This window comes from Lipophrys pholis (genome assembly GCF_963383615.2).
Source record: "Lipophrys pholis genome assembly, chromosome: 11".
Taxonomy (NCBI): Eukaryota; Metazoa; Chordata; class Actinopteri; order Blenniiformes; family Blenniidae; genus Lipophrys; species Lipophrys pholis.
In genome coordinates, this window is record NC_137631.1 from 8650342 (window position 1) to 8663190 (window position 12849).

General features: G+C 44.0%; 1 protein-coding gene across 3 annotated transcripts; it reads left to right on the top strand.

The window, feature by feature from the left end:
• Positions 1-253: 253 nt before the first annotated feature.
• On the top strand, positions 254-12849 carry hmg20a (high mobility group 20A; the record flags this gene model as incomplete). Of its 3 annotated transcripts, XM_080476057.1 has the most annotated exons (9): positions 254-531; positions 2357-2427; positions 3725-3934; positions 5418-5550; positions 6294-6331; positions 7927-8002; positions 8198-8413; positions 11980-12112; positions 12334-12849. In XM_080476057.1, the coding sequence occupies exons 2-9, from the start codon at positions 2362-2364 to the stop codon at positions 12335-12337; spliced, it is 876 nt and encodes a 291-aa protein (XP_080332183.1). In that variant the 5' UTR covers positions 254-531; positions 2357-2361. The 3 variants fall into 3 exon arrangements, with proteins under 3 accessions (XP_080332183.1, XP_080332185.1, XP_080332184.1); XM_080476059.1 differs by lacking the exon at positions 11980-12112 and having other exon boundaries at positions 267-531; positions 12334-12848; XM_080476058.1 differs by lacking the exon at positions 12334-12849 and having other exon boundaries at positions 280-531; positions 11980-12116.

Genomic DNA, 12849 nt, shown 5'->3' on the forward strand with positions numbered 1-12849 from the left:
ATATATATATATATCTTCCTCATGTGGAATTGTTGGGGTTTTCTCTTTAAAAGTGCAGTGAAATAACTGTGGTGTATTTGGTGCTATAGAAGTAAAAATTTAAATGGTGCTATAGAACTAAAATTGAATTGAATTGAACGCTTTATGAATGACTCGTTGAATTGTTGTACACGCAATTCACGGTAGGGGGCAGCAGCGTCCTTTTTGACACAAAGCCTGGTGTGTAAAGATTCTCGCGAAGAAGAAGCAAGCTGCCATATAACCCTAGAAATAGACCACATAGAATAGAGGGTGAACGTTTGTAAGGAGTTTGGGCATCTTATTCTTTTTCTTTTGTGTATTCCCTTTAAATGATACAAAATGTGGAGTCTTTTAATGATAATTTAGGCTGTTGTGTGAGTTTTTCGTCGCTCAAACGGGACGACATTGCCATAAAATGATCTATGTAGTTTCATTCTATACGGTGGCTGCTGTATTGTTTTGATTAGGAAAATAATTCGGGCTGGTTCAGCTGCGGATTTTCAATCTAAGGTCGGTTTTTAATGATTCTTTCTTCAATATACTCCTCATTACTGTTGAAGGCTGTGTCCACACATGCATGTATGCTTATTAAATAGGGGATCTGACAGCGAACAGCTCTCTCGCCAGCTCCTGGATGTAGCCATTTACACGGTTAGCTGTTAGCTTATCGATTCAATGTTCTGAAGCGGAACCTTCAGATTAAAGTCTCCTTATATATGTCCATCAAATACCAGGAAATATCGCCAGCTTTCGAGGGGAAATCCGCTTTTTAAATGGGCTGTTGATCGTGCTTGGTTCGCATGTGTAGCTTCATGTTGACGCTGCTCCATGCTACAGGCTCTATGTGCCTTTAAAGCACAAACAGTCCAGCTGTGTGTCGCCAATAATCTTACTCAGTTATGCGTTTTTCTTCGATTAAATTGACGAGTCAGCCTTTGGTGTGTGATCGGGAGAAATCACGTTTATAACTCCTTTCATAAGTAGAGAAGATGAAGTGCACATCTTCTTCACATTGACTGAAGCGAGTTGATTTTGCTGGTTGCAAAACTTCATTAAATACATTAGAACGCATGCATTACCCGCCCTGATCCAGCAGGGGGCACCGCAGCACAGCCTGTCCCATTTTCTTAAGGGGTGGGCGTGGAGGGAGCAATGTGTATTTAGGTCAGTGTTTCCTGCTTTCCTTCTGGATTATCTCAGTCATCTTTGGTTTTTGTTGCCTATAAGTCTAGTGAGTTAAAAATCCCTCCTGTGGATCATCTATATGTGTATATGATTTCAGAGAGCCAGACCTCTTTCCTAGTGGCATTGATTGAGAATGATCAAATCAGATGATGGACCAGTGGTCTAAAGCGATGGTTCAAATTTAGTTTTGCATGTCAAACAAACTCAGAATAAGACACCTTCTATTAGCTCGAGCAACCCTGGGAAACTGCTTTTATGTCAAAGTCTCCTGTTGTTTGAATTTCTGTGACAGTGGGTGTGTCCACTAGCATTTGGCTTCACTGTAAAACTTTGATAAATCTGTCACTTTTAGTTTCTGAGCCGCTGAGTTCAGACACATTTTCCCAAATGGACTTTTTGTGGCAGACTGGCTGATTCCTGTGTGACTATTCCCACCGTATTTCATGGCACAGAGGCAGAAACCACATCCAGGATGCAGAGACTGTACTTCCCCGCTTGTAATTGAGAGCGAAGAGGTGAAAGGTTGAGGAACATGATATTTGCTTCTATTTTTAGAGCTCTGCGAGTCCTCTGAGTCAGCAGGCGGATTAATCTAGCCCCGATCTCTATTAATTGGGTGCCTTTGTGTTTCAATGAGCTCATGTTTTTAAAGTGGCTTTAAGAACTCTTCATCTCATGACTTCACAGCTGAGTGAGACTGACGAGTTCAGTTTTTTTTTGTGTGTTTTTTTAAGGCAGATGTCTGGTCTAAATGTTTAAGGAGATACTACCACACTGCTTCGAAATAGGCCACAGTAGCATCTACGAGGCAAAAGGTTAAAGGTATTTGTTTTTTTTTCATGTGCCGATTCGATAATGATTGATTGTGGCGAGACATTTCTATGAGAGGAAATGTGGCCGGCCAGGAGGAGGTTTTCAAGCCAAGAATACAGGGAAAACTGCAGCAGTAATGCTCTCCTGTCTGTTTCCTGGCATGGCAGCATCCCCAATGACAATGAGCCTCACAGCAGAACCGGCAGCCAAAAGCTGAAGCCATCTTCATGTGTCCCGACACCAACGTCCTGACTAATCGCTGACCCTTCCAAGTCTGAAATAAACATAGGCTGCGTTGGAATCAGCTCCAACTTCCCTCCTGTGTGTGTGTTTGCAGGAGTCATGGATGAGCAGACGGGGTCTCCTGCAGCCAACGCCGACAGTAACAGCCAGCGAAATGGAGATGAGGTAAGAGGTCAAAGTCTTTTTATATCACAGAGGAACTCCAACTGGAGTCCTCCAAAAGCCGTGTTCACATTGACCGGACAAAACGCTAATGTGGTGCAGAATTAGTGTGAACATGTTTAAATCGAACGAGGATCGGGGTCAGCAGTTGGTTCCAAAATATAGCCGTGAGACAAGTCGAACAATATGGCGAAATCTGACCTTACAGGGGCCGTGTTTACGCAACACTTCAGGTGAAAACGCATCTCCTACTAAAAAACTTTGTGGTTTTCATGCCGGGCCACCCGTGTACGCTGTCGGTTGTTTTTGAAATGAAACCACACACACACACACACACACACACACACACACACACACACACACACACACACACACACACACATATCCGAGCAGGGAACAATACACTAGAGACATTAACAATGGCGAGTACACGGAAATTTGAATGGACAGACGACCAAGTTGGATTGTTATTACGGTGAATCTCAAGTCTAAAACTACCAAGTCCCAGGAGAATGTGGACTGGGAGTCATGACACTCTGGAGGCAAACATTGTTGTTGTTGTCCATCTACTCATGCATGTGCAGAAGAACTATTTACTACGTTAATACTTAAATACTACTACTGAGGTAGCAGCGAGAAGTTGTATTTTCCACGGAGCGTTTTCAAAAAGTTGCGTCTTCAGGGGCTCTAAACACCCCTAAGCACGTCAAAAGGTTTCTGTTTTCACTTGTAAAACATCATATTAACTTAGTTTATCCCTCTGAACTCGGCTGTCCATAAAATGAAGAGGTGACCCCAAAATAATCCCAAAACTTCAGGAAACATTGCTAAAACAACAGCAACATGCATGCGTACCAGTAGATTGATGAGGGAAATTAGATACGACTACATCCCGTACAATATTCACACTGAACTGAAAAAACATCTGTGACCTGAATAAATACAGGACATGTGACCGAGTTTATGAATATATATTGTTAACTGGCTTTAATAAGCACATATTGACACAAAATGCAAAGTCATTTATATTTTCTGTTGTGAGACAGTAAAGCTGGTATAGCTTCTCCCATACAGTATTTCCTCTCCAGTCAAACTCACTGTGTCGAACCCTTTAATATGAAATTCACCATAACGGACCAATAATTGACTGAACATGTGATGTGATCTGAAGATACATGTAGAGGTAGCCGAGAAACAAGTTGTTTCTGTTGCACGTTCAGCCAGAAAACGGCGCCGAACTGACAAGACAGAGTAAGAATGGCATCCCGCCCCTGTTTTGAATATATTTGTGTGTCTGCAGAAACCGCGACGCGGCAGCTGGACCAAGGGGAGAAAGAGGAAGAAGCCGATGAAGGACAGCAACGCGCCCAAAGCCCCGCTGACGGGCTACGTGCGCTTCATGAACGACAGGCGCGAGCAGCTCCGGGCCGAGCGTCCCGACGTGCCCTTCCCAGAGATCACCCGGATGCTGGGCAACGAGTGGAGCAAGTTGCCCCCCGAGGAGAAGCAGGTCAGGATCGCGACCTGTTTTTGGAAATAGAAAATAAAAACAATTTTAAAAACTGTGGAAGCTAATAAAGAGAGCGGTGGCATTGGCAGCCAGCCGCAAAATGTGGGGAAGCCTTTGATTATTGAGGTCAGTGTTGCTGTGCCACTGCAGGACTGGGCTGCTAAGTCAGTCCGATCCATGCAACACTGTAAAATGATCCCCAGCCAGATTTAACAGGGTCCGAGCATCTTTTCTCTCTCTTTTTTTTTTTTTTTTTGAAACAACGGGAACTAAAGTCTGCAAGAATCCACGCAGTCAGTGTCTTCAGGAGCTGACACTCACACTCTTGACATTCTTCTCCAGATTGTGCTGACAGCACGTCGCACTGCGGCCTAGTTAGACCCTCCAGTGGGAGGCGGAACCAGACAGATAGAGTTCCTGTCTTGTAACGATAGAAGCATCATTTTGAAATCACCCATGTTTGAAAATATTGTCAAGTTCTCCCTCATAATACAGCAAAACACGAGTCAGCAGAATCGTTATTTATTTACACGCGACGGTTCACAGAGGTTTGATGTTTTTCCACTGACGAGACACTCTGTGTGTATTGTTGCCATAAACAAAACAACTGAAAATCTCAAAATAGCAGAAACATCCACTGTACAAACAAAACTCCGAAGGAGGAGCAGGATTAAGCATTTTCTAATAATTCAATCGGCCATATTCACAAAACACTGACTTTGGCTCTTCGGTCCTCCCGTGTGGAATTTTCACCTTCTCACTCTGCATGTTTGGGTTTTCTCTGGACTCGCCGACTTCCTCCTACAATCCACAGCGATGCTTGTTATATTAGGATTATCGATTGATTCTGAATTGTAGGTTTGTGTGTTTATGCCTGGCCCGTTTGAACTCCGCTCCATCTGCTTCGGCCTTACGTTTGATGGATGGATGGATGGTTGATGGATGTAGAACATCATCTGTTAGGGAGAAGTTTCAGCGTTTCAACTGCTCTCCCAAATGGGCTGAAGCTTGAATCTGTTTTGTAGTAAATTGAAGTCAACCGGGTGATTCACATCAACACAGAGATATTCAAACATACGGAGTACCAGAGTCGGACATGCAGTGAGAGTGGGTTTGTGGAAACATGAGTGAAAAGAGAAGGACGAAATATCGATTCTAATAATATATCTGTGTTCATATGTGATACACAAAAATGTGTATGATTGATCACAGCGGGGGAAGATTCAAGGATGAAATCAGTGCTGTCTCGCCTGTTGATCAGCAGTATTTCAGTCAGTCCTGAGAGAGCAGGGTCTTTGGTTAGAGCTCATTTCACAAGCTTTTCTACAAACTATGTTGGTAAAGGCTGGTCATTCTAGTAAATGGATGATTTGTCTTTAAGGAACTAATTCTGACGAGAAATGATTACTTCCATTCATCCTGCCCTCCCTGCTTCATCCTGTGCCACTAAATCTACTTCCTCCCGTGTGATTTTTTTCTCCAGCGGTACTTGGACGAGGCGGAGCGGGACAAGGAGCGCTACATGAGGGAGCTGGAGAAGTACCAGAAGACCGAGGCCTACAAGCATTTCACCAGGAAGGTGCAGGAGAAGCAGAAGGGCAAGAGGCACCGAGGAGGTGAGGCCGGGTCAGGAAGCCTTTTGAGAGCGGAGAGGAGGAAGTGTGCTGAAAGGGGAGCTGGGGGTGGGGTGGGGGAAGAGAGCTGGGAGGGGATTTGTAGACATATCGTGACTCACATGGACCTGAATCTGCAATGTGAACTGAACTGCCAACAGGACCCGCATTCTTCACTCAAGTAGAAGGACAGATGCTTGTGTAGAAAATACGTTTGTACAAAAATGTAAACTAATCCCGAAACGACACCGTAAAATGAAGCCCTCATAACTATGCACATAAATCTGCTAACGTACAGTAACAAAGTTTAACGACGGTGTAAAAAAGTCGCTATGTCGTTGAATGAGTCTGCCTTTGGATGCGTGACTTATGAGTTTGAGGGATGTGGCTCAGAATCGTCTGGGATGTTTTTTCTAAACTTGGCATTAGACGTACGAGCCGGATTGTTCGGCTCCGTCGACGCAAACGGAGAGGAAGCGGCCCCTTTACGATTTTGTAGATCAGACGATAAAGAGCGGCTCCGTCCCCAGCCAAGGAGCCGTCGCTTTTTGTTTCCTATGACATGTGGTCTGAACTGTGCTGATTTTAGGATAAATGTCATAAACGGCTACGTCATGGCAGCAATAATGTGAGAAAGTGCCGCTTTCAGAGTGCAGTTCTGAACTTTTCTTCACTCTTTGTCAGTTTCCAATCCGAGCCGCAGAAAATGTGAATCATCCGCTGTCCTCTTTCTCCTTCCTCTCCAGATGCCGGGCACCAGGTAGCCAACGAGGCTGTCCACGAGGTCAGTGACTCTTTCTTCCCCAGACACACTCGTACTGGGTTTTCTAAAGATATTAAGACTAAGCAGAAGAGAAGCTCCATTCCAACTTCCAACTTCCCCGTTTGTTGTAAACATACAGTGTCCATCGTTCAGGGCAAATACTAATGAGCATATTATCGTATCAACATGCACAGTATACACATCACAAAAGACTGACTCAGCTGTGATGATTTAATTATGCACTCTGCATTTATACAGTGAAACGTTACTAAATGTCACATTTCGCAAATTCCTCTAATCTAGTTTTGTCAGAATATGTTTGATATCTTACACAAACAGAAATGTGCATAACCTGAGGTTAAGCCCCCCCCCGGGGGGTTTGTGTATATTTGTGACTTGGCTGTAGATCGGATCACATTTAAAGGCCAATTAATATAGAAAAGTCGGGAATTTCAAATTGTTTTCATAGCTTTAGTTGTATTTGTGTTTCTGCGACACACTTGTAATGTATTATTACTCTTAGCCTAAAGTAACATTTAATTAAAGCTGCTTCAGTCTTGTTGGTCCTGTAAATACAGTAAACTCCAGTCTATAGCTGTTTCAGTGAGCTCCTGTTCACTGGAGACGACGTCTCTGGATATTGCTCATTTCAATAAACAGGTCAGTGTCTCTTTGACCACAGAAATTTCAAAACACATTTACTGAAATGTCCCAAATCGTAAACGTTAACGATGCGTTTTTTAAGCAAACTGCGACATCCTGAAAGGATAAAGCAACAAGGTTTATTTGATCCCATTTCCAAACCCAAACAAAACGTGGGACAGTTGTCTCCTGTGGATGAAGCTGTGTGGCAGACCGCACAAACTCGACGCCACAACTATAAAGAAGGACGTGTATATTTGTTCCAAAGTAAAGAAATGTCTTGTAAAATCTTTGTGTTAAACTGACCTTTTTCGCTGGTTTGGTCATTAGTAAATCTTCGTAATCTTGGCCTGTTTTTTGCTTCTTTAGCGTTTGTAGCTTTGTGTGTTTGCCGTCGTCTCGCTTTACACATGAGGTGCTTATTGTTGCGTCACCGAAGCTTTGTTAATCCGCTTTGGCGCTTTGTTTTGTGATCCAAACACTTGGCTCAGACCGAGTGTGTAATTCATTTTTATGAAGTTCTGACATGGAAGTAAGGGCTTTTCCGTTGTGAAGGGTCAGAGCGGAGGTTTCCCTCGGTGGAATCGGCATTCATGTGGGAGCAGCAGTGGCTCCCCGGGGCCTGGGACTCCACTTCCGGGTCTCCCTGTTAACATACAAGGAGGACGGAGTGAAGGAAACCTGAGCTGTGCGCCGCACACCTGGTGGGAAAACACGTTCTTCTCACGGACCTATTGCGAACCATTTCAGAGGCTGTGATATTGTGGAAGTGATGAAATTACTCCAGCCGGCTCATTTCTTCAACTGTTTCACTGTCTTTTCCCCGCGGCCTGGTATGAAATCAATTACCCGCCCACCTGCAGCCCGCCGAGATAAATGGACGGCTGCGGCTGCCGGTCCGCGCGGCCAAGTGGTTTCACTGCGTGGCTTATCTCATTTCCTCTCTCTCTCTCCTCGTCTGTGGCTGTTTGCAGAAGGACACCGAGGGAAAGGACAGGACTGTGTTTGACATACCGATCTTCACCGAGGAGTTTCTCAACCACAGCAAAGGTGAAAAGCTCCATCTCCAAACACAGGGCTCCTCCACCTCCTCTTTAAAGTGGTCTCAGAATAGTTCCTCTGCTCACTCCTGTCCTCAACCCTCTGAGCAAATTAAAAATTGATAAAGGTGTAGCTGTGCTGGAGCTCCCTTCTGATCTCCCTGTCTAAACCCCCCACCCCACCCCCTCACTCCAACACACACAGCACGCGAAGCAGAGATGCGACAGCTCCGCAAGACCAACATGGAGTACGAGGAGCGCAACGCGGCGCTGCAGAAGCACGTGGAGAGCATGCGCGGCGCCGTGGACCGGCTGGAGGGCGACGTGATGCAAGAGAGGGGGCGCAACGGGCTGCTGCACCAGCACCTGGAGACCCTGCGCCAGGCGCTCACCTCCAGCTTCACCGCTGTTCCTCTGCCAGGTGAGAACCCACACCGCCGTCATCCCGCAGTGTACATGGACTTCACTTGGAGAGAACGTTTTCATTCACATTGTGCAAAGGTGCTTAGCCTCCGTTGAAAGCAACTTGAACTTCAGGGTCTTCTCGGTATGTGGAGATCAAATAAGTAACCAGAGGATTAGGAAACTGGGCCACGGTCAGCCCATATATTGTGTCTCGTCTTATTATCACTGATGTGTTTCACTTATCTTGTATTTTCATGTCATTAGGCTACATTCACACTGCAGGAGTTTCAAATCCAGCTATTTTTCTCCCATTATGAAGCCTATCTATTTTCATGACAGCCTGAACAGCACAAATCCAATTTATTTTGGGGCGGGGGGGGGGCGGGGATCTGACCCGGGCCACTCTTATATTTGTTCATAAACCTGATACTTTTTTATGATCAATGTTGTAACTATGATATTTTTCAATGTGACCTCAGCATCTGTAACATCCCGTTTGCATCCGCCTGTGTATTTAACATGAGGTATCAGCAGAGTATTTATACAATAATCATAACCAAGACAATCTTAACGCCAAACATTTTTAACTGATTCTCGCCTGATTTAGTTTTTTACAAATTGCTCACAAGTATTTTTTATACGGGATAACTTGGTACATTAAAAGCTGCGGGTTTTGTCCTAAGTTACTCTAGATATCAACAGCACTGCTTAGGTCAACTTATTTGTATATTCTATAGAGTATGTGTCTATATCCTCTACAACCTCATCGGGGGGGAAAACCAGGAGCTTCAAATGAAACAGCCTCGATATAGGACCGACCTCCTGTATATATTTTCTGATCTTTTCCAGGGAAAGAAAATCTGACTAATGCCGTACTTCTGTAAACACATAGTGTTGAATAAACTATTAAAACTGGAGTGTTTAAATTATAATGTGAGCAAAGAAATAAGAGAAATAAGCTTTGCAAGCTGCAGTGTGACTGTATCTGAATAATTCAATGATTATTGAGGAACGTCTGGATTATACTGGACATCCTGTTGTAGCTGAGGATGTGACTTGAAACACAAGAAAAGCCACATGTTCTCTGTGTGGACGAATAGGTCATGTAACAGAGAGCATCTACGTACACAGTGGAAAGGATCTGAAGGAAAAGCCGTTTTGTAGATTCCTGCATTGATTCGTCATAAAATGTGATCGACATCCCAGTGTCAAACAAAAGAGTTTTGATGTCTTCAGCGGTGGCCTTTAGGATTGATGGGTCATTGAACAACCTGGGATCCTCCCGATCAGGTTGCTTCAGGACATGTGGGTTGTGTAGTCACTCTGGAATGGAGCAGCCAAAATATATTCTCTCAACCATCATCTACCTTGAAGGGATTCTTGTCACTGCGTGTGTAAATGAGCATTGTGCTTTGAAAATGAACCCAAATTTACTTGTACAGCTCGACGTGGCTTCATTTGTGCGTTTCTATTGAGCAACACAAGCTTGTGGACTGGTCTTGACTTGATATCTCACACCAGGAAGTCACCCCAAAGACCTGAAAACAAACGTAGTAATCCCCTCCCGCCACAATCACAGTCCAATACATAAAGGAGCGAACGTAGGCGTACTCGCCGCATCTGGGGCGCCTTGAGCTTCAGCATCTCTTTCCCTTTGATCCACGCGTTGCAACACAGGCCGCTCGCTGCTCCGTTCGGGATTGTCCGCGTAAGCCAACCCACGAATCCATCCTAACTCCTCTCGTCTTGCGCGAGGCATGTCTCCGGCTCTCTGTTCGTACTTGTTTTATACACAAACAGAACTCTGTGCCGAGATCACACCCACCGCATTTTCTCCTGCAAGCTTCTCCCACACCTATTTGAATTTCCTGCTCATACAGCAGAGACACAAATGGGGGGGGGGGGGACCAAACATAACACCACTTGAATTGTTCCACAAGAGCCACAGAGTGAAAGATAATTGCAGCAGGCGCTGAGATCTGGCCACTGGGAAGCTCGCTGGTAGATTTTGCTCAGGAGAAGGCGCCGATAAATAACTTGTAACATAAGAGCTTTTCCTGAGGCTAAGCAGCCTAATTAATCTGTAATTTATGCATTAATAAGCTTAATTTGGAAGATAAACTCGGCTAAAGCAGAAATAAATTTATTACTCACAAATGTAAACTATTAAACAATGTCACGATTAAATGTGTTTGAGTCAAATACATTTTAACATAATCATTAATACATTTTAAGGATTCAGAGTCACCGCCTTTTACTTTCCCAGTTTTCAAATGTAGGACCGAGCAGCCGTGAAGAGTTCAGGACGCTGTACAAGAACTTGAAAACGTATTGAATAAAGGCCCGGTTTACACAATGGCGTTTCAAGTGAAAACGCATCGTTTTTGCAATTTCTTTTCACAAAAACTTTGCGTTTATACGACAACATTTTGAAAACGACGTCCGTTTACATGGAACGTTAAAACCATGTAGTTGTCTTGTAAGGCCACTAGAGGGTGTTGTTGGTTGTTTTTGTAATGAAACCACACACACGCAGCAGACAACAATAAACTACACAGTAACAAGTACACGGACAGACGATGAAGTTGGATTGCTATTCCAGGTGACTCCCAACTATAAAAGTACCAAGTCCCAGGAGAACATGCACTGGGAGTCATGACACTCCGGAGGCCGCCATTGTTGTGCAGAAGAAGTATTTACCACAGCCGTAGCAGCATTTCCCACCATCTACACAAAGACAGAGCCCGGGCATTTTCAAAATGTTCCGCCTCAGAGTTACGTTTTACGTCGTTCCAAGCACCGTTGTCATGTCCACAAACAAACATTTTTAAATGTAAACGTTGTCTTGTAAACCGGGTCTAAAACTCATTGTTATCAAAACGGAAGCTAAAAACAATAGTTGATTAATAAAAACCTTCACATGAAGTTACATGTCTTCTTCAGTGGTGAAATGCAGGAAACTGGGGCTCAAATTTAAAAGGCGTTTCCTCAGATATTAGGTTTGTTGGAGAACGGAGAGACTGCTTCTGCTTGCCTGGGAGCCTGGGACCTCTGAGGGCTCGGCGTTTTCGTAATGGAGCAGTAAATCAGAGAGATATTATTTCCAGACCATATTGTGCTTTATAGACAAGTAACAATTCAAAGTCAGGTTTGCAGTGGGTTAGCAGTTTTTCCTGTTGTTTTTATGTCTCAAGATGTTGTAGGCTGCTTTATTAATTGCCTGTAGGAGACGATGGCGGTCTCTGGTGATGTTAACCACCGACATCGCAGCTCTAAACTTAGAATCATGTAATTAGTTCAGCGTGAGCTCCACACCGCAGTCGCGATCAAAGAGCGTACGTTCGATCTTTGTCAAGTGTGTGAATGTCAGTTCAGGCACAAGCATATTTGACTTGTATACATTTTCAGTCACATTCTGATCCGGTGAGGCACAAGTGGTTATATAGACTCCAGTTTTTTCTGTGGTTAATCAATTAAAGGAAAACCCTCCCAGTGCTTCCCATTCCCTTTTTTGAAGAAATATCAGGCAGCTCGTAGGAACCGCACAGTTTTTCTAAGATTCGTCCATCGCTCGTCCTGCAGGCAGCGGAGAGACGCCCACTCTCGACAGCATCGACTCGTACATGAAGAAGCTGCACAGCATCATCGTCAGCAGCCCCCAGGAACACGAGACTCTCATCAACACCGTGAGAGACGTGGTGAACCGCCTGGACAGGTAAAGAGTGGAGGCTTCAGACCTGCGCATAGCGACTCCTCGAGATTGTCGGGAACAAAGACGGGCTTGTTTCGTTTTTAGATTGTCCACACGGATAAACAATTTCTTTTCCCGTCGGTAACTTTTCGGAGAGAAATCGATGGATCCGGTTAACAAAGCAGCCCCACTGCGAGCTTCGTTCATGCTCTGTCTAAATGTGTTTTTGCTGTCGTTTGGTCTAGATAATTGGACCAAGTCCCGCAGGTGTGACGGATTGTGACCTTAAAGTTGACGCTCGCTCCAGGTCGACGCCTTGCCCCCTTGAAGTCGAGTCTTCTCGTTGAAATTTCACCCCAGTTGAGTTTCAATCATCTTTTTATTACTCCACTAAGGTAATATAGTCGAAGCTGATTTAGTGTCTCGTATTTATTTATATTTTATTTTTTACTTTTTCTAAAAAACGTCCACATTTTATTACGACTATGTGTAGTTTGTTTTTGTTTTTCTTGAGAGGAATCGGATGATTGGACATTACACAGCTTTTGTCCCACCTGTCCATTAATGACAAGAAACTGCACCTAAATCATCACCAAACATGTTGTCTGTGCATTTGTGTTTACATATATAAAAAAATAAGACTTTTTTTTTTTTTTTTTTTTTTTTAATGCTCTGTTGAAGAAAAACGTGCCATTATATATATTTTTTTCTTCTGTGTGAGAAAGGTTTTGTGCTGTTTACAATAAATGGTATTTCCATCA